The 22240-nt window shown below is 51.8% G+C and overlaps 8 protein-coding genes across 8 annotated transcripts; 2 read left to right on the forward strand and 6 right to left on the reverse strand.

The window, feature by feature from the left end:
- Positions 1 to 1168: 1168 nt before the first annotated feature.
- Positions 1169 to 2508, reverse strand: AtWU_00992 (pepsin-like aspartic protease; the record flags this gene model as incomplete). Its single annotated transcript, XM_035496107.1, has 4 exons — positions 1169 to 1506; positions 1559 to 1807; positions 1860 to 2137; positions 2189 to 2508. 4 exons carry the CDS (start codon positions 2506 to 2508, stop codon positions 1169 to 1171), a joined length of 1185 nt encoding a protein of 394 aa, XP_035352000.1.
- Positions 2509 to 3593: 1085 nt separating this feature from the next.
- Positions 3594 to 7073, reverse strand: AtWU_00993 (Zn(II)2Cys6 transcription factor domain-containing protein; the record flags this gene model as incomplete). Its single annotated transcript, XM_035496108.1, has 5 exons — positions 3594 to 4355; positions 4409 to 4707; positions 4759 to 4806; positions 4865 to 6751; positions 6866 to 7073. The coding sequence occupies 5 exons, from the start codon at positions 7071 to 7073 to the stop codon at positions 3594 to 3596; spliced, it is 3204 nt and encodes a 1067-aa protein (XP_035352001.1).
- A 1225-nt stretch (positions 7074 to 8298) lies between these two features.
- On the reverse strand, positions 8299 to 10236 carry AtWU_00994 (putative UV radiation resistance protein (UVRAG); the record flags this gene model as incomplete). Its single annotated transcript, XM_035496109.1, has 2 exons — positions 8299 to 10083; positions 10150 to 10236. The coding sequence occupies 2 exons, from the start codon at positions 10234 to 10236 to the stop codon at positions 8299 to 8301; spliced, it is 1872 nt and encodes a 623-aa protein (XP_035352002.1).
- Positions 10237 to 10746: 510 nt separating this feature from the next.
- AtWU_00995 (mitochondrial 54S ribosomal protein mL67) lies at positions 10747 to 11915 on the forward strand (the record flags this gene model as incomplete). Its single annotated transcript, XM_035496110.1, has 2 exons — positions 10747 to 11025; positions 11133 to 11915. 2 exons carry the CDS (start codon positions 10747 to 10749, stop codon positions 11913 to 11915), a joined length of 1062 nt encoding a protein of 353 aa, XP_035352003.1.
- A 262-nt stretch (positions 11916 to 12177) lies between these two features.
- Positions 12178 to 13245, reverse strand: AtWU_00996 (sulfotransferase family protein; the record flags this gene model as incomplete). The annotated part of the gene is made up of 4 exons (XM_035496111.1): positions 12178 to 12646; positions 12712 to 12815; positions 12895 to 13070; positions 13125 to 13245. The coding sequence occupies 4 exons, from the start codon at positions 13243 to 13245 to the stop codon at positions 12178 to 12180; spliced, it is 870 nt and encodes a 289-aa protein (XP_035352004.1).
- Positions 13246 to 14729: 1484 nt separating this feature from the next.
- Positions 14730 to 16188, forward strand: AtWU_00997 (male sterility domain-containing protein; the record flags this gene model as incomplete). Its single annotated transcript, XM_035496112.1, has 2 exons — positions 14730 to 14863; positions 14928 to 16188. The coding sequence occupies 2 exons, from the start codon at positions 14730 to 14732 to the stop codon at positions 16186 to 16188; spliced, it is 1395 nt and encodes a 464-aa protein (XP_035352005.1).
- An 877-nt stretch (positions 16189 to 17065) lies between these two features.
- On the reverse strand, positions 17066 to 18852 carry ptcG (type 2C protein phosphatase PTC1; the record flags this gene model as incomplete). The annotated part of the gene is made up of 2 exons (XM_035496113.1): positions 17066 to 17509; positions 17566 to 18852. The coding sequence occupies 2 exons, from the start codon at positions 18850 to 18852 to the stop codon at positions 17066 to 17068; spliced, it is 1731 nt and encodes a 576-aa protein (XP_035352006.1).
- A 1421-nt stretch (positions 18853 to 20273) lies between these two features.
- Positions 20274 to 22237, reverse strand: AtWU_00999 (PPIL2 family peptidylprolyl isomerase; the record flags this gene model as incomplete). Its single annotated transcript, XM_035496114.1, has 4 exons — positions 20274 to 20784; positions 20840 to 22053; positions 22146 to 22162; positions 22228 to 22237. The coding sequence occupies 4 exons, from the start codon at positions 22235 to 22237 to the stop codon at positions 20274 to 20276; spliced, it is 1752 nt and encodes a 583-aa protein (XP_035352007.1).
- Between the last annotated feature and the right edge of the window lie 3 nt (positions 22238 to 22240).

Raw genomic sequence — 22240 nt, forward strand, 5'->3', positions numbered from 1 at the left:
ACATTTTTTTGGGCAACAACAAGTATAAATAGTAAGGTAAGCAGTAGTAGCAATTACACAATACTAATCTAAAAAATACTACACAAACACAACACCGACTTTCCTCCATGGTTCATTAATACCTATTATATCTATATTTTACCCATATCCTCATTGATATTAAAAAAGGCCAACCACAATATACCTAAGAAGTACTAGCAGAATTAGTAGAATCAAATTAACTAATTGAACTAGTACTATGCATACATATATACATCCATACTACTAGTATGATCACCCCGCCCATTTCCCCCCCCTCAACCTTCCTCTTTACCTTACTACTGAGCTTCTATGTATGATCCTAGCATAAAAAAAGATGCTTGTATCAGTAATGGACTAGTGGTGACAAGTAGTAAGTACTAAGTAGTTGTTCTTATAGTAGCTTATATCATGAGACACTACTACTACTACTACTACTACTACTACTACTGTGTTCATCATGTACAACCATATATATATTACATATATATATTATATATATATAGACTAGTATAATGGATAGCATATTGCCACCCTATATGATGTAAATATATCTATACAACAGCAAATACTACTACGCACTATTTACTATTATTCTACTTTCCTCCTCTCCATTACTGAAGTGATTAGAGGAAGAGGGTATATAATGATGCAATTACTAGGAAATAGTAGCTAGAGAGGGAAGTTATGAATTTGTGATTGTTATGCTGGTGGCATATTGATAAAGTTGTATTGCTGATTCTACCGATTGTGGGTGATGATAGATAGCTTAGTAGATCATTCTCGATATTGCTTAACTTATAGGATTATACTGTTACTATGTTGCTAGAGTTGGTTGACTACTTAACCTGATACTCATCATAATGACATACTAACTAATACTAATTAATGATTCTTCCTATTAGAGTGGTGGAGTATTCTACTATTATGGATGTATGTATAGCTTGCACTCCAGAGCTGGAAGTATAAATTCATCACGTAGATACATTCACATTTCATATGTATCAAGCTTCATCAAATATGTACGGTTCATCATCAAGATCAATATCAACATCATCACCATGACCATCGTTTGCTATACATGTCCACATGTATTCCACCGAGGAGGGATCGATCAGCAGATCGAATACCCCACTTTTTCAGTGTTGATCTAAGCCTGAGCAGCAAAGCCCAGCTTAGGTCCCTCAGAGTTGAAGACCACGTACTGGCTCTTCAAGAACACATCACCCAGGATGGACAGTCCGAGACCGCTGTTGCTCTGGATACCGCCGTAGCAGGTGGAGCTGCCGGTCGAAACGGGAGCGTAGTTGATGTACTTGCCAGGAACGACGGCCTTGTAGTCGCCGATCACGACGGTGAAGTCAGGAAGGTCAGTAGAGCAAGAGAAAACGTAGCCACCAGCTTCATAGCTCTCCTGGGCGCCGGAAACCTGCTCGTAGTAGGCGGAAACGATCTCATCGTCGAGGAGGATGAGGGTGGTACCGGTGTCTATACACTAATCAGTAAAGAGAAAGCAAGAGAATCTGAAAAGGGCTCTTACCAGCAATGGCGCTGAAGCCGCTGGAGCTGGAGCTGCCGTCGCCGATGCTGTAGCCGTCGGTGCTGAAGCCCCAGTAGCCCTGGGAGCTATCGGCATCCGTGTAGGTGATGGAACCGGTGTACTTGGAGTCATCGATGTAGCCAAAGTCGTAGACACCAGGGGCGTCGTGCTTCAACTGCACGGCGAAAAGAGGAGAGTCCAGCTGAGACTTGACGGTGTCGAAGAAGGTGGTCTGTGCCTTGGGCTGGACTGCATATCGGTCAGCAGGTAAGTCAACCCAGCTGATGTAGGCTTTACTCACCAGTGTTGATGGAGCTGAAGGCCAGACCCAGAAGACCATCATTGGCCGTGTCCTGAACGAACTCGGAGCTGATCTTGCTGGCAGCTTCAACGGCCTGCTTGTTGGTGGTGACACCGCCAACAGTGACAGTATCCCGGTAGACGTCTCCGCTGGCCGAGCTGCCGTCACCGTAGGAGATGTCCCAAGAGTAGCCGCTCAACTTGGTCGCGCTGGAGCTAGGCGTGTACAGATCGTGACCGGTCTGCTCCGAGGAAGGGAGCTCGTCTGAGAAGACCCAGCTGGTTCAGGTTAGTGACGGTTCGTACGAGCACATTCGCGGGGAATCTTACAGATCTGCAGATCCGGTGTCAAAGTCCAGATGAAGGGTGGACTTTCCGACAGTGACGGGAGTCAGGTACTCCTCGTCATTGTTCTGGGGCGTGGTCACGGCACTACCCTTGCTGGCAGCCTCCTTCACGCTCTGGGGCACCGTACCGCCAAACTTGGCCAGGGAACGGGCATACAAACCCGGCAAGTTGACGGTGCGGGTCTTGTTGGCAGGCCGGGCAATCTGGTTGATGGTGAAGCCCTTGCGAGTGGGAGCCGGTGCCGCAGAGACGGCGGTGGACAGACCCAGAACGAGGGCAGCGGTTTTGCTGAAGACGACCATTTTGACCACGAGAATGTCAAGCAAGAGAGTTCGGAGAAGAGATAGAACCAGACAAAGAAGCCTTAGACTCTTGGTTGATGAACAAGAAGAGACATTTTGCTGGTCGAGCACTCTCTTCTTATACTTGCAAACCCTCCCCATTGACCTCGATCAACTCATCCATCATCCAAGTCGACCATGCTCTTCAGAGCAAAATGTCTCAGTCCCCGCCATGGCAGCCGCGATGATGGAAGGAGATAATGTCCCTTCCAGGAATAAGCCGACGAAGATCCCCGCACGTCCGTCCAAATCCGTGTCGTCCGTCGCCCGTGAGGATATTCGCAATTGCCAAGACAGAGCCAACCGGAGGCCGACTCGGTGCAAAGTAAGACATGCAGCCCTGGACCCTGCCTTAGTGGAGACAGGCACGATGTTACCGCGGAGTAGATAGCAGATTAACTGGCAGGGTCTGACGGATAGAGACAAGAGCTCATTCGACCGTGGGGGCCGATCACGATAGCACTGGTGCAACAGGTCTGCAGAGCTAGGCTAAACTGCTGAAGGATAGATATCTTAGGCGCGGATGGGCATAGATTGCGCTCCACCGCCGATCGCTCAGGGTCCGTCGGGACTCCGGAGACGCCATGCGTTAGCCAACATCCAGTCACACGATTCAACTTATCTGCTGGCACAATGTGACAGTCAGACTTTGGCTATCGCGTCTTATCAGTGGTCTAATTTAGCTCGTCGCTGCTGCTGCCCCTGACGGCTCGGGGTTGGCCGACCCATTTGAGCTCGACGGGATCTTTGCATTGGGCCAATAATTTGCAGATGGAGGGTTGGGCGTCCAAGGACATTGTTGGTTGGTGGGCCACGAAGGAGAAGCCGTGTCTTCATCCTGCGTTCCTCCTCACGATGGAGACAGAAAGGGAAAGAGAATGTAACCAGAAATGGCGCACTCCGGCGGTATCCGCGGGGATATACATGTCTAACAATCAAAATCACAAGCCAAAAGCCGGAGTGTACAGAAAGGAACTAGCAAGAATCCAAGAAAAGGAAAAAAAAAAACTACGCGTGAATTCGTACATTCATGAGACCATCGGTGATCACGATTGCAAAAACTGGGACGGAAGGTTCCCTCCGCCAGCCGACTCAATCCCCTCATGACCGTCATACTGTTCGTTCAGAAGCACCTCCAGCATGTCGAATTCGCCCACCATGGGGCCCGTGCCTCCCAGACCCTGGTCCACCACAGCCGTCGAACTGTTGAAAAACTGGTCCAGTGGCAGCGCAAACCAGTCGGGCAATCCGCCGGATGTGCTCGGATTGTCGTGCATCGCCTGAGACGGAACATTAGACCCATCCAGCTCGCCCGCCGGCGGAGTTGCGCTGGGGTCATAGTAGTTGTAGTACACCGATGGTGGAGGGGGCATGAACGAGACATTGATGTTGGACGAATTGATCGGCTGGGCAGGGATGCCGGCCAGCGGATCATGGACAGAGGCCATGCTGGTCCCCGTCTGGCTATTGCTATCGACATATCCCAGGTTTTGTGTCGCACTCTGCGCTGGCGTCCAGGCATGCGCTGACCCCTCCCGACGGTTCTGTGGTCCTTCACGCGGCCGCGGCGACTGATGCCGTGAGACTGGCGCTGATGGGCGTTCTTGTTCACCGTCGCCACTGCGGTCCAAGGGCGCGAAACGCAGAAAACGCGTACGAATGCTGGTGGTGAGCAACTCGAGCAATCGCGCAATTGCGTGGTTTAGGTGGACATCGTCAACTACACAGGTCTTCAAAGCCTCGATGGTGCGATCTTGAAGATCCAGCGACACACGCACATCGTCTTCTTTCGCACCAAGCGTGAAAGTCTGGGAAAGCGTCAGCGGAGCCACAAGCTTATCGAGGAATCGATGAGGCTCACCTTCAAGATAAAAATCATCCCGGAAAGGATACGAAAGCACGTCCGGACAGGGGCATGCTTGAGGTGATCGCGCGGGACGAGGATTTCGAGCACGGTTTGCAGGATCTTGCGGGAGGCATCGACCACTTCCTGGATGTACTGCTCGTTGACACGATATAACTCCATGAGCACATGGAACCAACCGGTGCCCGAGGATGGACCAGAATTCGGGCGCGCATTCTGGGCCTGAGCCGCCTCATTCGACATTGTCGTCCAGCGATCCACCACCGCCTGCAAAGCCAAAGAGTTGACATAGAGTCCTGAGAAAGTCAGCAAGTCGGACGCCGTAACCACATGGATCAGCTACATACGGGTATATTCATATTCAATCATCAAGATACACCGCATTGAGGGGGCCACTGCGTACATCTATTAGCAACCGGCTAGCGTCCAACCCACGAGGTAAAGAGCACTTACAATCTATCGTGTCAATGTTATGTCGCCACTCGCGCAAGAATGGCTGGAAGCGGTCAATCTGGTCTCGGTAACGACCGCTGCGAATGAGCTCCGACGTCTGCTCACTCGACGCAAATAAGAGTTGATTGCTCTGGTACATGATCTTGGAAATTCCAATCCAGCAATCGTGCATCCGGTCAACAATGGTATCTGCCCCATTGGCGGCGCTGGCTGACGTAGGCTGAATGTCGTTGGTCCACTGAGGCAACGGCAGCATGGACGGGATACCCAAGCGACCACTGCTCTGGGTGATGTACACCAAAATCAGACGCCGGAGTCGACGTTTCCGCGTCTGCTCGGATGGGGATTCGCCCACAGCTTTGGCATCGCTCTTCTGGTCGAACACTCCCAGTTCAAACGCCAACGCTTGTGCGGTACTCAGCAACATCCACGACATCCGGTCCGACCGCCATGCGGGCTCCAGCCACTTCTGGAAGGCCAGCCTCCCTTCAGCAGCACTGTTCGGAACCCGGTTGGCCGTATTGTCAACCTCTGTTTCGAGTTCCTTTTCGTACCGACTTTGCGTTTGCGCGTCCAGGTCCAGCAAGGCATTTTCGTCGTCACCGGGCGGAAAGTGAAGGTTCCGCGGATGCCAATCCGTCAGAATCAGCAGCGCCTCGATGGTGCCCAGTGATCTCAGGTTGCCCTTGTGGCTTATCTTTGACGAAGTCGGCGCGAGATCGAACGAACGAGGCCCACTAATCCCCACGCCGTTTCCACCAAACTTCTCCTGACCCCAGAACAAACGTTCAATCATGCCGCGGAGGTACGACCACAGGCGGTCATGGATGTAGAAAGCACGCGTGTAAGCCCCGTCGCCCTTGGGCTTCATGTGCCGCGACGCTGTCGTAAGAATAGTCACTGCGAGCACTGGCTCGTCTGTAAGCAACGTCCGATGAGTGGACGGATGCGAAAAGTCCGGAATGACAATGGGACTAAGCGGGGCGAGATGCTCGTAATAATATGCTACATAGGCCATCGACTCTTCCACGGACAACCACCCTGCACGAACAAACCGTAGTCGTGACCAAGCCTTAACCGCATCCACGAACCCAGGGTCCTGTGCCGTTTCTGCAGCATCCGCCGGTCCACGACCATCGGGAAGTCGCGCATCAGCGGACCCTGATGCGCCCGCAGCATAGTACGTACCGCCAGGCACTGTTCCGGAGCGGGGTGGTCGAGAGAACGACCCGCCTCCACTCCGAGGCGTACCAGCCTGCGTGAGCGGAGACATGGGCGAATTGAATGATGAAACCGACTGGCGCGCAGCATACCGGTTCTCCAGGCTCTGGCGGTTGAGATCTTCCGTCCGACCAGCCGCTTCTGATAACAGGTGCAATGCATCATGACTGTTACTGATGGCCGGCGACAACAACTCAACGGCCGTCCGGTTCATCATGGGCTGGCCACCCTCGAGGCTGAAGCTCGCCGCATGACTCCGCTCCGCAGCCGAGTACATGGGCAGCCGCGTGCTTCTTGGTTCGGAGAACGGCGCATTTCCGGACGGCGACGGATTAGAAGGAAAGCGCTGGCTGGGCGTCGAAGACGACGGGAGCTGCTGCGTATTGTTCGTGGCCGGCGACTCCTCGGTCCATTTTGGTCGGGAGAGACTGGCACCGTTATCGAAGGAAGAGGTGCGCTCGGGCGCATAGGATGAGCCTCCATCACTGACGGATCCGCTATTCGAGATGACCTCGCCCACCATCATCCGCTTATCGCGTCGCAGGACGGCCTCGGTGGGCTCCTCCACTTCGGAAGGCTTGCGCTTCCGCCGAGTAGCGGAGAACTCGCAGCGCTTGCTCTCGCGGCGACATCGTACGCAGGGCGGGGGACGGGGATTATCGACACCTGCGGGGGGACGAATAAGCATCAAGGGAAAGTAACCGGGGAGAGGAGAAGGGAGGGGGGAAGGTTAATTAATCAGGGAGCATAAAGCGGGGGGAAGAATTGAGGGCAACTGACTGCCAAGGTCACACTTGACTTTGCGCTTCCGGCAAGGGTCGCAAGCCTGGTAACCACGCCGATGCTGGGGCTGTTGGGCCTGGAGCTGCTGCTGCTGGAGCTGGGGGGAGGGCGATTTCGGAGCTCCGGGGTCGTGGGAATAGAGGGACTGAGAGGCTGAAGCAGCGGCGTCGTGGTGGTGCTGGCCGTTACTCGCAGGCGCCGCCATGGTTTGATGGAGAGTGGATATTCAGGCCAGAGGGGATTGCCGATGCAAAGCGACAAAAAGCGGTGGGGGGAAACGGCTTTTTTGTGGGCGAAGATCCAGTCGCTGAGTTCCAGATTCTAAACGGCGCTGGTCCTGGTTTCGTCCCGGCCCGGAAGTTCTCCGCGGATAACCAGGCAGCAAAGTAGCAAGCAACTTTTAGGGGGGTGGGAAGATGATGGTGGTGGTGGTGAGGAGGAGAAGGTAAAAGACGGGGAAAGGAAGTAGTGAATCCGTGGCAGGTGGTGGTTGATGATGATGGAGGGTGGGAATAATTGATAATAAAAAATAAAATAAAATAAAATAAAAAACAACCACCACCACCACAACAAAGGGAATTGTTCAATCTTTCACTTTCTGCTTCATTTCTGTGTGTCAGTCAGGTGTACTGCCAATGCAAAATGCGGGGTAGGGAATTTCCCAAACCAAATTCATTCCTTCCTTTCTTCATTCATTCATTCACACTGCTGGATTGGATTTCTCGCAGGAATTTCTCTCTCTCTCTCATCCTTGGGGGAAACATTTCCCCCCCATGCCCTTGCATCCACTCCCAGTTCCTGTTATCAAAGCGAATGGCAATAGACTCTGGGTCTAAGATGAATCGAGTAGATTTGCCTGGTCTTTCCCGGTCGCTCCGGTCGCTTTCTCCGCCATTCCCCCCTCCAGGCATCTTCCATTCTTCCATTCTTCCTCGGTTCTCCTCAGAGAAGATGATTGCTATCAATATACTAAAGTAACTCTCTCCAGACAGTCTGAGAAGTGGAGATACGAAGATAAAAATCCCCTACCCTTATAACCATCGCTGCAATTAAATTGTCATTCGAGTCTTGTGTAGTAGGTTTAGATATCATCACTATGTACACGGACAGCCTGAGCGCGCCTCCGACGGTCAAATAAATTAAAGCCGATAAGCGGGTGAGTGGAAGAACCGCCCAATCCACTCGACCGCTGGATAAAAGAAAAAGAAAGAAAGAAAAGAAGTAAAATAAGAAGAATAAGAAGAAGGGAAAAAAGGAGGATGAAAATCAAAAAGAAAACATGTACACGCTCAACTCCCAACATGGCCTACAAATGCAAGACCCAAACCACATCAATCGCAACAAGCATGATCATGTCATGTGTAGGGTGATCCCAAAGCTAAATCATACACACATAGAAACAAAAACCAAGTTCAAAACAAGATGCTCGTTCAGGCCACAGATGGCGCTGCACCGGCCAAACTAGTACTCGCCATGGCTCGCTTTCCCTTGTCGGGCGCTATCCCTTCCCCGTTGGCACTTATCACTGAACCCACCACTTTGCGAGGGAAGACCGCCTCACCGTTAGTACTGCTGGCCTCGCTACCCCGGCGCGATAGACTCGGTGTTAATCGCCCAGGTAGAAGGCCCCGGATGCCCCCAGCTTTGCGTGCGGGGATATCCGTCGTGCCCGCCGTGAGCACATACAGCAGATACTTCAGGTTGGGGAGGGTATGTCGGATGTCGAGCACGCGCAGCCCTTGCTTATTCAAGAGAAACTCAATGTCCTTATTCAGCAGGAATACCCCATACTCAAACCGGTATTGCACATTCACCGGGTAGAGTGGATAGGTTCGCTGCGGCAGCGATGCAGACACCGGATCCTGAATCAGCGAGTGTGACAGATACGGGCTGATCGGGTATGGCAGCGGAATGGACAGATAGAACGACAGCAGATACACGAGATGTGCGGTATATCCCAGCGCCGCCGCAACCCCATCGCGGTCGACATCCGTAAAATTCGAGTTGGGCAAGGCCATTCCAGCGATGGTGAAAGCCAGCGGTTTGTCCGGGATGGGTTCAATAGGATAAATCGCAAGTAGATCCTCCGACATGCGCCGGATCTGACCGCGGCCCTCGTCCGTGTTCTGTTCCAGCAACTTCACGCTCGAGCCCAGTTTCTCTTGCGCGTCCGGGAGATGACTGCGCGCCCTGGCTTGCGTCTGGCGTCCACGCTCCATGGCCTCTCGTCTCGCTGCAAGACTGGAGATCAATTCTTCCTTCCGCTTCGTTAAAGTGCGAAGCTGCTTCCGCTCCGCTGCAACAGCATGCTTGGCCAGCGCAAGCTTATCCCGGGCCCGCGACGCATTACTGGTCGTAGTCAGCGCGCGCTGGTTCTTTTCTAATATCGAGCTGATTTGCGTCTCGAGCTTATCTCGGGTCGTCAGGGCATCCTGGATACACTCATCCAAATTGGCCAATCGCATCAGCGCATCGTACGACGACGTCGGTAACGTGGCACCATCGGCGGATCGGGGGTGGCGGGGAGGTATAGAAGCGACCACGGGGGGAAGGTCTGTTAGATTCGTGTAGACGCCATCTGCGAAATGAAACAGGATCGAGTTCGGTGGGAGCGGCTGATGGAAGTTATCCAGCGACCTCCCCAGGAATTGTAAAGACTGCAGACACAGCTGCAATTCCACCAGCAGCAAGTACTCCTCCATGGCGGCCGTACGTGCCCAGACCTTCACGGTCACCTGGTCCCGACGAGCGATTGCCGGCCCACATATATTCAGATCAAAAGACCGGAAGCTGGGGTTGGTGGCATGCTCGACCACCTCACTCACGTAAACCGGCTCGTCGACCCCGTCGCAGTGAATGGAGAACCACGTATCGGCCATACGGCTGCTTGTAATCTCCTCCAGCTTCACCTGACGCGCGCGCGGATTGGGCCCATTCCAGGGTAGCGTGTTCCTCCTCTGCCATTGTCGCAACGGGGGTGGCTGTTCTCTCCGGGGACGGCCTTCTGCGCTGCTGGAGGCGGGGGTCGACTTGAGATCGGTGAAGGAGCGCGACTGATGTAAGGGTTTCGCTGCATCCTCGGCGAGCGCTTTCAAGGGAGTATGTAGCGAGTTGGGGATGTTGTCATCGTCGATGGTCTTCCCGCGCGGTCGACTCGGCGGACTAACAACGAGATTCCGGACAGAGACGCCCTGCAGATGGCGAAGTTTGCGATTCTGCGCGGAAATCATCAGCGAGATGCGTCAATGGGTATACGCAAAGATCATAGAATAGTAATGTACCGGAAGAAACAAGCCAGGCCTTTCACGGCGCCTGCCAGTGTCGTCGTCGTTGTCCGCGAATCCCCAGGCGGTCGCCGGCAGCGCCATCGCAGACAGACACTCGGAGGGGGAAGCTTAGCTGTCGCACTGCGCAGGGCCTATGTGTCGGGTCATCCTAAGCAGATGACAGAAGGATAAAACACCAACAACGAATACAATCGAAAGAAAATTCAATTCAAAAAGGGTTTCCAACAATTTAGCGTTGTTGATCGTTGACCGTTGACATAGAGCTGGTTGAATGAAGCCAGCAAGTTAGTAGTAGTTGGGTTGCCGGCGGAATCGCTCGCCCGGTCGGGATCTCCGTCGAAAAATTGATCCGCCGACCTTCTCTCATTCCCTCTTCTCCTCTCCCGGAGCTTCACCCAGTTCATCCTCAACCACACACCCACCAATTACCCCCCAATCTCTCCGGATCTGGGTCCAATTCGGTAAAATAGAGTGAACGACGACAGTCAACCGTCCACTCTATTCCCAACCACGATCCTCCCCGGCCCTCATCACCATCTAAAGAGGAAGAATCCGGTCACGCGGAGTACGGTGACCAACCCGGCCGCGGCGATGGCCTCACAACAGGTGACGAAGACGCCCTTCCAGAAGATCCTGGACCCGACCAAGATCGGAACGTGGAATATTGTGCGCCGTCCACCCGTCGAGAACCACAGCATTATCCAGGGCAAGCCGCGCGAGCAGAACTCCAATGCCTTCAAGACGCATCAGGCCAAGGAGGGAACTCGGTTACGAAAGGCCTTGAAGGCACTCACTCATGGCAAGAACATCTTTGCCTATCACAATATTCGCACGAATCAAGTCGTGTACTCTCTCACTCGGTATTTGGAGGTGAGTTTCCCATCCACTAAATCAATTCTATCAACCCATCCATCGACCCCATACCAAGTCATTGAAAAAAAAAAAAAAGAACCACCACTAACCTCACCACCCACCAGAACAACACCACCCTGAAACAACTCCTCTACCACGGCAAAAAGACCGTCCCCGCCCGACTCCGCAAAGACATGTGGGTCCCCTACTTCAGCGTGCACTTCAACGACAGCAAGATCGGGCTACGAGCATACCACCTCCTCCGGGAATTCAGCATGCAGCGACAACTCTCCCCACCCAAAGAAATGATCACCATCACGGACGCCTGGATCGACCAGAAACGTCCGCGCGACCCAAAGGGCGCCGAAGACTTCCTGGAGAAATACAAGGATAAGATCGGACGGATCATGCCCAAGCACCACCGCAAGCGCGCCGTCATGGATCAAAAGGCCACTAGTGTGGCGGATATTGCGGCCGTGCTGAAGATCCAGGAAGAGGAGGTGGCTAATGGCTTTGCGGATGGGAAGAGGGGTTACTTGACTCCTACTGCGCGGAAGAGGAGACGTGCTGCTCGCGCTAAGGAGGAGGCGGTTGCGAACGAGCAGGCGGCTAGAGTGGCTGGGTTGGAGCAGGCGTTGAGTAGTGAGGTTGTGGAGTATAAGGTCCAGGAGACCAAGGATACGTCTGGTGCGTTGGAGGATATGGGAGTTAAGATCCTTTGGAGGGATTTGCATGATGCTAGGTTTGCGGAGAACTGGCCTGAGAGGGTTAGACATGGTGAGTTGGAATTGTCTCGCGATCATGTCATGCCTGGTCAGAAGGGTCTGCGTTCGGAGGTCCTGGCTGAGGGTGAGTTCCGTGAGAGGACGGAGCAGCAGCAGCAGCAGCAGGAGGTTGAGAAGAACTAAGATGTTCATATTTATTTGATTGATTGATATCACATCCTGGGTTGTGGATGGTGTATACATATGCCGAGGGTTGCGTGTTTTTTCATTTTGATTATAAATTGTATTTTTACTCACTACTACACTACTTACTACGATTGTTGTTCTAGAGAAATGATGCAATGGCGTTTGAGCAGATCACACTGCACCGATTCTTATTATCTACCTTGCATACACTAACTCCATCTCCGACAAACCAAACCAAAACCAAACTCAACTTGACATATCATGACCTTACCATCCACCCCCAAGCCCACCCCACCCACAAATACCCAAAATACAGAACCACAATAACCCTAAGCACCCTCTCCCCCAACTCCAAGAAATTATACCAAATAGCATCCTGGAACCTATTCCGGAAGATCCCCGGATCATTCCCTCTCGGAAAAGGCACCACATGTCCATTCCCATCCAAGGGAACACTCTTGCCCAGGAACTCGCACAGCGGCTCCCACCCATCCTTGACATGATAGACAAGGAGGTTCTCAGCTGGCACAATTTCCTTAACGTGGCTATTATGCGCCTCGAAGGCTTTGCGGCCGTTGGCGTCGAAGTTGTCGTTGAAGTAGTATTTCCAGATCTTTTGCCAGGTTGGGAGGACCCAGCGCGTTCGGGAGAGGAGGAAGTTCTCGAGGATGGTGGAGAGGGGGAGGAGGGGGTGTGTGAGGAGGGGGGTGAATGATTTACTGACGGATCTGTTGTAGCTTTTGTATGAGAAAAGTGTCTTGCATGACTGAGATGAGAGGGAAATTGAACGCACCTGTGCCAATCGTCCACGTCTCGGACTGTCAGTATTACTTTGGCTTCTGGGTAGGCTTGGATTAATTCGTCTGCGAAGCAGGCTGCTGGGAAGTCCGATACAGCCTATAGCAGTGGTTAGTTTATCTGGCTTAGTATGTATGTAACTCTCTCTCATCTACTCAATTGCAACGGGGTTCTATACCTGACAATGCCCCAAGATCTGATCAAATTCTTCTCGACCAAATGGCCGGCCATTTCCTTCATATTTGGCGCTCAAAGCAGCATGCCACATCTCACAGTCTCGAGGGTTTTCCAGAACTGCTGCGTATCCGTGATAGGTGTCATTGTACCCTAGGGCTCGGAGAGCTTGTCTCAATGCTTTACTTCTCGTTAGCGGTAGAACACATCGTCCATCTTAGATGCACACCATACAGTCTGTTCCTGTCCGACACAGTCCAAGTGCCAGGACTTGCATAGGTACTTCACGACGACATTTGCGTCGGTCGATGTCGGTGACGGATTTGATGACGTCGTGGAACTGGTAGGTCGTCATTTTGGATAGCCTTTACTGTATGTGAGTAAAGGACTTACTCGGATGAATTAATGAGTTGATATATTTATCATGTGGCAGGCCATTAGCCCTTCGTCCTTTCAGCCATCGCTTCTAGCAAGCCTAGTGCTTGCTGGATTTCGCCTCTGTCTTGAGTAAGTGGGCATCGGAAATAGTAGATCCGCCTCGTCCAGTCCCCATTTTGGGGATTTTACATATCCAGATATCTACACGAGCTCTGATGTTCAGCAAAGATCGTAAAGCTAACTATCCATACTGCGGAATAGATTCCTCAGCTGGACCGCCATGGCACTTGTTCCGATAGTGGCCTATCAGTATAGGAGTCACACCTGTTCATTGGCTGAATTTTCATGATAAGTCCGTAAAATGCAAATTTTATAAGAGTTCATACCTACTAGTGAGCACTCCACAGTGGAAACCATCGAGTGATGAGATATGAAGAAATCGGACGACTCTGCCCCACGTGGATAATCATCGCAGCTTGCAAGAAGCATGCTATAAGTTAAACAATTGAAAAAAAGTCAGCCGCGCTCAAATCAATAATATATGTAGCTGATCTCGGGCTTCCAAGATTATTGTTCTCGCAAAACTTAGCTCATAGGATCTAGTAGCAGTGGGTCTCGGATCTGGCAGCCCACGATATTCTCCCGAGCTGAACTGCGATGGATCTCGTGCGGCTGAAGAGCACCACCATATCATTACCCTTTAAGGAATTAGCAGCTCAATAGTAGATAAATGCTTGAGCAGGGTGCAGAAATATTCGTAGCCTTGTCAACCGAGCCTTGAATCTTGCCAGCCCACTAAGACCATTAGATAGAATTCGCCTGTTTGTTTGCAGCTGCTGAATCTCCTCTGATAGGAAGCGGTCGATAACGCCTGTGACATCTGTGACATACTATATGCCACCAGTGGACCAATGAATGCGACTCACGGCCTTCAGGCTTTTCACAGTCTTCCAAAGTAGGGCTTCGCCCATACCTGTAGCCACATTTCCGGAGTGGGAGATATGCAGTATGACTATCGATTGTTAGCGCTGGATCCAAGAATTGGTGGATTGAAACTCCCACGAACAGTAATCGCTATCGTCTACAATCTTGTGTTCCCCAAAGGCCTTAGCCTCCTTGCTGACTCCCTTTCACATGATCGCCTTGGAGACCCACCGGTGAATATCAAATGCAATAGTGCTCTTTTCTTTTGCTGGATCACACCAAGCCCCATCTCAGCTCCTGTAGTAGGCTATGGTGATATCAGGGTCGATCAGGTTCAGCTATGCACCCTGCAATAGATCATGCATACTGCGGGTGACGTGACTCCATATACCTTCTGCCGATCTGTGGGCGCTGTGTGACCAAGTGAAGTATATAATTACGCCTGTTGAAACCCAAAGTCAGCCCTCCCTGTTTAGACCTGAAAAGTCGTGGTGCAGGCTTTCTTTTCTGGATAGGTTTTGGAACATCATTTCTAAAATGCTCGACTATTATCAAGGAAAGACAATATTCATCACCGGAGGGTCGGGCTTCCTAGGCACAGCCCTAGTACATCGGATCGCTACAACCGTTGAGTTCAAACACATATACTTGCTGCAACGTGGAGGGAGAAGGTAAGCCATAAACTCCAGTAGGAAGAAGAGATGGTGTAAGACCTACACGTATTGACCATAACAGTGGCCTCTCCGGGAAATGGCACCAACATCTCCCATTTGATGCTGCGCAATGGCTTCTAGATCACCCCCGCATCACCATTCTAGACGGTGACATGATGAAGCCTAGTCTAGGCCTTGGCGCTGACCACATTGAGATGTTGAAGCGAAACACCCACATCATAATCCATGCCGCATCTTCAATCAACCTTGCCCAGCGGCTTCAAAAAATGTGGCCCAGCGTTATCCGGGCCACAGAGTATGCTGTCGAACTGGGGCTCCAATGTGACAAATTGGAACGTTTTGTTTACGTCTCAACAGCGTATACCAATACCCATCTGTGCAGCCTGTCTCCCAAAGGAGATGTGGATATGGAAGAGCGTATAGTATCACTTGAATCTACCTCTCCCAATAATGGTAATTCCACTGTGGACGAGGAATACTCGGAACTGCAGTCGCGAGGATCCACCAAAGAATACGAAAGCAACGACTTTCCCTGGGGTTATGGGTATGCCAAACATCTTTCCGAGCGTCTAGTCACGGACAGGTTCACAAAACACGGCAAGTACGACCGATTGCTGATTTTACGGCCCTCTGTGATTGGGCCGGCCGAGAGCCTTCCATACCCCGGGTATGCGATTCCCACGTCGACCCCGATGACTATGATCGCGGCCTTGTTTGTCAACCATACAGCGTTTTCCTTTGAATTGTCCAGCCGGCTGGACGACCCGGAATCAGACTCCAATCTGGATGAAGTCCCTGTTGACATCGTTGTAGATCGCCTTCTGGCTCATCTGGCTTATCAATCTCAAGGCTGCGTCCATGCGGTAAGTGGCAGAAAAGCTCGGATTTCCTTCAGGGAGATAGAAGCGGCAGTTTACCAACTCCGATGGTTACCCTGGCGGTTTCATTTAAAGTGGGTGAAGAGGAACGGGTGGAATACCAGATCAGACGCGATCAGCCGTCTGTACAAGATCTTTGGGACCTCGTTCAACTTCCATGAAGAGAAGACTGAGCAGCTCATGCCGAAGTTGAGCGTGGAAGAAAGAAGGACATTGCGATTGTTCAATACCAGGAAAGTCGGTGCATTTGAGCTAGCGTCCCGCAGCAAGCAGATGTATGATTGCTCGACTATATTCGCCAGGAAGATAGCTTATCCTTACCGGGCCTTTTACCAACTTCTATGGATTATCTGGTGGGTCTATGTTAAGCTGATTGTTGCTTGGGCGGGATTTGATCTGCGGACGGTGACCCGGCAGCTGTTCGCTGGACGAAAGGTCCATTAACAATGTTCATTATTGCGCGACTGTTCTGCTTTGATCGCCTTTCGCCGCATGTTCCAATAGGAAGCAAAGCAATGACATGTTGAGAGATGATGAAATGGTCTACATCAGGAGCGTGATGCGAGATAATGGGAGATCTGGGTGTTGGATAGATGTCGGGAATGATGAAGTTATAGGAAGGAAAGACCGAGAGATCGAAAGGGTCAGGTGATCAGCCTCAATATAGATCATGGGATTAGAGCTCATTGCTATTCTACGATGGTACATTGCTGGTTTATGAAAATATGTAAAGACACATAGCAGACCATGAGCTCCTGTCTACTTGCATTCTTTGTCTGGTGCACCGACTGAAATCATGTATTGCTAAATGTCTGCTGCAAAGCTGGCGAAAGAAAGACCTGCAGGTCAAATTTACATCACCATAGTAGGTAGGATACAGCGAAGCGTCCCCGGCGGAAGTGTCATTCACGCTGTCCAGCCGGTCCTGTCCTGGCTTTGCCGGCGTCCGGTCCAAGCAAAGAAAGGCCGAAGTAAGAAATATGAAAATCAAAGCTCCAAACGAAGGAGGGATGAGAATATAGAAGAAATGAAGGATCGAAAGAGAAGATAGACAGGAAGAACAATAGGGTCAAGTGTCAATGCAAGGATTCAGACCCTTGAGCAGATGAGAAGAAAAAAAAATAGCAAAGTCACTTAGTGAGGACCTGATGTGTGTAAGTCCGCGACCGACGCCAGCAGCAATGGAACAAGTAACAGATGTTCAAGGAAGAGATGAGAAGAGCAGCAGAACTCCATTGACGGACTTAGACCAGGTGGCCTCAGTCTCTCTATCTCGCGGCACAGAATGTCACACTATTCCTTTAAGTTCTGATTCTAACGATTAAGAACTCGGATTCTTCGGCTCAGGCTTTTTCAGGTTGTTGAGCACCTGCTCATGGCTATGCTCGTTGACGGAAAGCTCGGGCCCAGGCTCATCATTCGACATTTTCTGCAGAATCTCTTCTTGTGCCTTTGCAGCTGTCGTCGGATCATCTGCAATTCCCGCACTGGCCATGCTCTTCCTGGCGCCTTCGATGATCTTATCGGCCTCGCTCATCCCGCGATCCACATTCGAAGAAGGATCTCCGTCCACGCCGATAGGCTCCACGGTCCGGTTGATGACATCCTTCACCCGGTCAGAATCGAAGCGAATCACCATACAGGAAAGGTTGTCAGTGCTGAACCGCGCAAGAGCATGGTCGACCAGGATCTTGGATGCTTCCTGGGCATCATGCACATTGCGGATAAGATCTACCGCTTCTTGGTCGCTACACACGTCCCAGAGCTAATAATCTATGTTAGCAAGAAGGTTTTAAGCGAGATAAAAGAGTTCAAACTTACACCATCACAAGCGAGGATGATAAACTCATCTGAGTCGGGTTGGATCACAGTTTCGGTAGTATACGGATGTCCGGTTACCAGATCCTTGAGATACGCATCACCGAGGGCTCGAGTCACGGCAAGCACGCCGTTGACGCGATTGTTCAATATTAATCCTCCTGCATTAGCTATCCGTTTCCCTTCGTTCTCATCACTACCCTTGTGATCGTAGGACAAACGAAGTGCCTTGCCGTTGCGGCACAGAATAATGCGGGCATCTCCCACATTAGCAGTGTAGAGGACACGCTGACGGAGGGATTTCTCCTGTAATTTGGGAAGTATAGACGCCGCACCGCCTGATACGGCGGCCTGAGTAGGCGTATCGCCCGCATCCGAATCGGCGTCGCCCTTGGAGGCAGCGGCAGCGGCAGGTGCAAGGGCCGCCGATCCCGTCGCGGAATGCAGACTGGGTACGCGGTCTTCCCATCTGAGGAGGGCAATGACCGCGGTACAACCACTGTTCTTCACAGGTAGCTTCTCCAGCTGCTGATCTACGCTGGTAAACGTTTGATCCAGGAGTTCCGGAACAGGTGTGTTGGGATTTTTCCGCATGACCTCTTCCAAGATCAGATGCAGCTTTTTCCCGCACCATTCCGCCGCAAAGGTGCCTGCATGTCCATCGAAGATGGCAAAATAACCGTTGTCGGTTTCCACGACGGTCGCGGGGGGTTCTTCAGAAGTGGGCGAGGGGGCAGTGGGACTCGGAAGGGCTTTGCCATTGTTCTCAGCCAGGGCTAAAGGTGCGGGGGTCCCCAAGAAATTGTAGAGGTAGGCATGGGTATCTTCCATAGTCCGGCGACATTTTCGATTCCGATCTTCTGTCACGCCAACTTTGAACGAAGAGCGAGAAGTGGGGAGTGATTCTCCAGCCGAATTGTTTAACGACCCTTGGGGAACACTCAGAGCTGGGTCCATGCTCCCAAGCCTATTCAACGCAGGCTGTTCCTGGATGGTGTAGTTGTTGAAGGAGTTCTCGCGCGGACTGCTCGACAGGCTGAGGGAGTTCTTAGCACTGGTGAAGAAGGATGCTGCCTTGGTGACGGTGCTACTCCGGCGCTTCTTTTCGCCACCAGAGTTGTTCTGGTCCTCGCTGGTCCGTCGGGTGAAGAAGCCGCCAGGAGGAGAGGACTTCTTCTGGCTGATGCTGGCTTCCTCGGTGTGGATGCTCAAGGGAGGCGTGTCAATGGCGCCGGAACGAGTGATGGAATCTGTCTTGTCTTTGGGTGGGCTCGAGGAGCCACTGAACATTCTGTTCAGCAACCCACCCTGGCTAGAAAAACTTCTCCGCTTATTCCCTGCCAGCTTGATGATCGTTGATGGGTAGGGGGGCTTAAAACCGGGTCAAAAGTTCGAGAGAGTGCGGAGGGGGGCGGCGGCGGCGGCGCGTGGGGAAGGGGGGGGGGAGCGCCAAAGAATGAAAGCCGCCGGGAGGACTGACGTAGGATGCGAATTGCGGCGGAGACGAGATGGATCTAGCTGGGTAGACAAGGCATGTCAGCGTCTCGATCCACTACAAGACCAAGTTTCCAGCTAAGCACGATGGTAGCGGGATCTGCTTGAAGATTCCGATGGCTTCCAGCCAGCAATGCGGGCGGGCAAGTGACATCGTGGTCAGGCAACGCCGGATGCATGCTGTGGAGCGGGCTATATACACCCTTCTTCCGGCGACAAGCGAACAGTGGCAGAAAAGTAATTCGAAACATAGGGAGAAATAATCCGGAATAAATTCATCCATGTCGGGAGTTCAGACAGAAGCTAAAGAAAGGCACGTTATAGCAAGCGTCCTAAGCTCTCACCTTCCGAACCAACCCCACTGCGCGCCGGAGGGGACAGGGTTACAGAGCGACCACGGGGAGCGAGGATGTAGAAGGAATCGAGGACACTCACGGAAATAGGGAGAGAAATTGGCGATAGGCTGGGTTGTATGTCGACAAGGGTGTGGAGAAGATCAAACAGAGAAAAAAAAAAGGGGAGGGATGCGCAACAGTCGGATGTTGCGATGATGGGGGGGAAGAGGGAAAGGGAAAAGAAGGAAGTTGGTATGGATCGGAGGTAATAACTAGTAGTAAGTAGTAAGTAGTGGTGGTGGTAAGTGAGGCGGGCTCGGGATGGGGTCCTTTATTATTAGCAATCGTTGGTTCCTCCGGGTGGGAAGCACGCTAGGAAAAAGGGTACTTGTTACTTGGTACTACTTGCCATGTCGTGCCCAGCAAATTAAGTGCACACCAGCACTACTCCCACTCACTAAGTAAGTACTGAGCACAAGTCCCACTACAACAGTTCCCAGCCGATCGGACACAGTCTGGTTACTATTTTCGGGAGGCGGTGAATCGAGGTCGTCATAACGTGACCCTGAAGGATGGTGCGTGGAGGATGACGCAGCGGCAAGGTCCAGATGAGAGATAAGTGAAAAAGCATTGCAAGCCTTGATATTATTGGTGATAATGCCAAAATGTTCACTTTCCCAATTAATCTATTCCCTGTACTAAATACCGTGATGTTGCCTGCGGTATTTTATGTTCGCAATATCCCCTAATAGCCCAGAAACCTCCACTACCGTATATTCGAACCACTCAATAAACCAAGCTCAACCAACCACTAGTAGTTTTGATCATCAACGCCTATTGTTATACACATAAAATAATACGATCCCCATTATATATGAGCTCCTAATCCCACGAACTAAAATCCCCAAACCCGCCTCCGCCCTTGAATTTCTTCCGCATTGGCTCGGGTTCGGGCTCATCATCTACAAATTCCACAATCTCATCCTCCTCCTGCCCAGCCCTCTCGGCCAGCGCGGCTTTCAAGTACTTGCCTACCCCGCCAGAGCCTTCGTCTTTCGCTCCGCTTCCTGCGCCACGGACTCTTTTGCCCGTCCAGGTCATCCGGTCGTCTTCGGCGCGACGCGCATTCTGCTCTTCTTCCTCGGGGTTAACAATCAGGCCCTTCGCCTTGGCCTCCTCGGTTTGTTTCTGCTTCAGGAACTCTTCAAACGGATCCACAAACACCGTCACATCGGTAATGCGGATGTCCGGAGTAGGTCTGTTAGTAGTCGGGTTTGTCGGGTGCACTTCAAGGTTGTTCAAGGTCGTGGAGGAGGGCGTGGGGTCATCAATGACATGACCGAAGATGGTGTGCTTGTTGTTGAGATGAGGCAAGGCACGATAAGCAATAAAGCTAGTCAAGGGGTAATTGTTAGTGCAGGCCATCCATTTCCATCGCGGGGACTTACAATTGACTGCTGTTCGTGTTCTTGCCCTTGTTGGCCATACTGAGGGTACCCCGGGAATCGTGCTTCAGTGGACCTTCGAACTCGTCGTTGAAGTACTTCCCCCAGATACTTTCACCACCCCTTCCGGTACCAGAGGGATCACCACCCTGAATCATGAACCCCTTGATGTTGCGATGGAAAGCGACATCTCTATAGTAGCCCTTCTTTGCCAGCTTGATAAAGTTCCACACGGCCTTCGGTGCGTATTCCGTATGTAATTCCAAATTTACATCCCCGACGTTGGTCGAGATACGAGCGTAGCCCTTTTGCTTCACTCGCCCTCTCTTCAGCATGTACTCCTCGTCGGACAAAAGCGCAAGCTCGGCAGAGGTGTGGGGCGTCATCCCCGTACTGGTGAGTGAGGCGGCGGCCAAACCAGTAGTGTGTTTGGCCGCATTATACGGCACAGCCTTGCCAGATTGAAACGACGCCGTCTTTTGAGATTGCGCCGCATTTCCCGCACTTCCAGATTTAGCCAAATCTTTCGAGGTGGCCGCAGAACCAACACGTTGCGATCTTTCCGCGCGTGCCTTGGCCACAGCTTCCTTGGCCTTCAGGATCTTGGCCGAACTGCCCAGCGCGTTAACGTTCACATTGTTCGAAGGATCCTCCCGTTCCCGGATCTGCTCATCCGTCAATCCACTTTCGCCTTCCTTGAGGTAGTTGAAAGAGCTCAAGTTCCGCGACTCGACGTTCTGCGGGTCCTGCAACGTAATGATGTCCTTGCGAGTGAACTCCTCGTCCGTAACCAGATCACGCCACAGCTTTCCCTTGATGTTCAACCGTTCGACCGTATCCCAAGCGAAAACATTCCCCGTGTTGCGTAGCGCGACAATGTGCGTGTTGTCCGTGAAAACCTTGTATGTAACCGGATCGACATATTCGTCAGATTCGTTCTTCGCGAGATGCAGCTTAATGAGATCGGAGCTTTTGAGCGGCGCGCCGTTCACTGGATTCGTTCCGTGTTTCTTAATCCAAGGGAGAATGTTGGTGAGGTCGAAGATGGTGCCCGACGGGGTGCAAACCGGGTGCGAAAACGGCTGTAGTGAAAGGGAGCAGAAGTTGAAGGGAAGGCGCTTGAAGGCCGTATCTACTCCTCCTCGCTTCGCTCTGCCCACGCCGGCTCCAGCGCTAGCAGAGAATGCATCCTCCGACGCCCATTCAGAGTGTGTGATCTATACAAGTCGTTGGGTCAGTCCATGCGAGGTCCGATAAGCGATAGAGCGCGGAAGGGAAAGAACAAATCTTCAATGGGGAGTGTTCATACATATAACTTATCGGTCCCTAAACAAGTGAGCGAGTAAGTTAGCCCTGCGTTCAGATATTCAGAAGAATCTTGCCGAACCAACCTTTTCCCATCCT

The sequence above is a fragment of the Aspergillus tubingensis genome (genome assembly GCF_013340325.1).
Source record: "Aspergillus tubingensis WU-2223L DNA, scaffold_2, whole genome shotgun sequence".
NCBI lineage: Eukaryota > Fungi > Ascomycota > Eurotiomycetes > Eurotiales > Aspergillaceae > Aspergillus > Aspergillus tubingensis.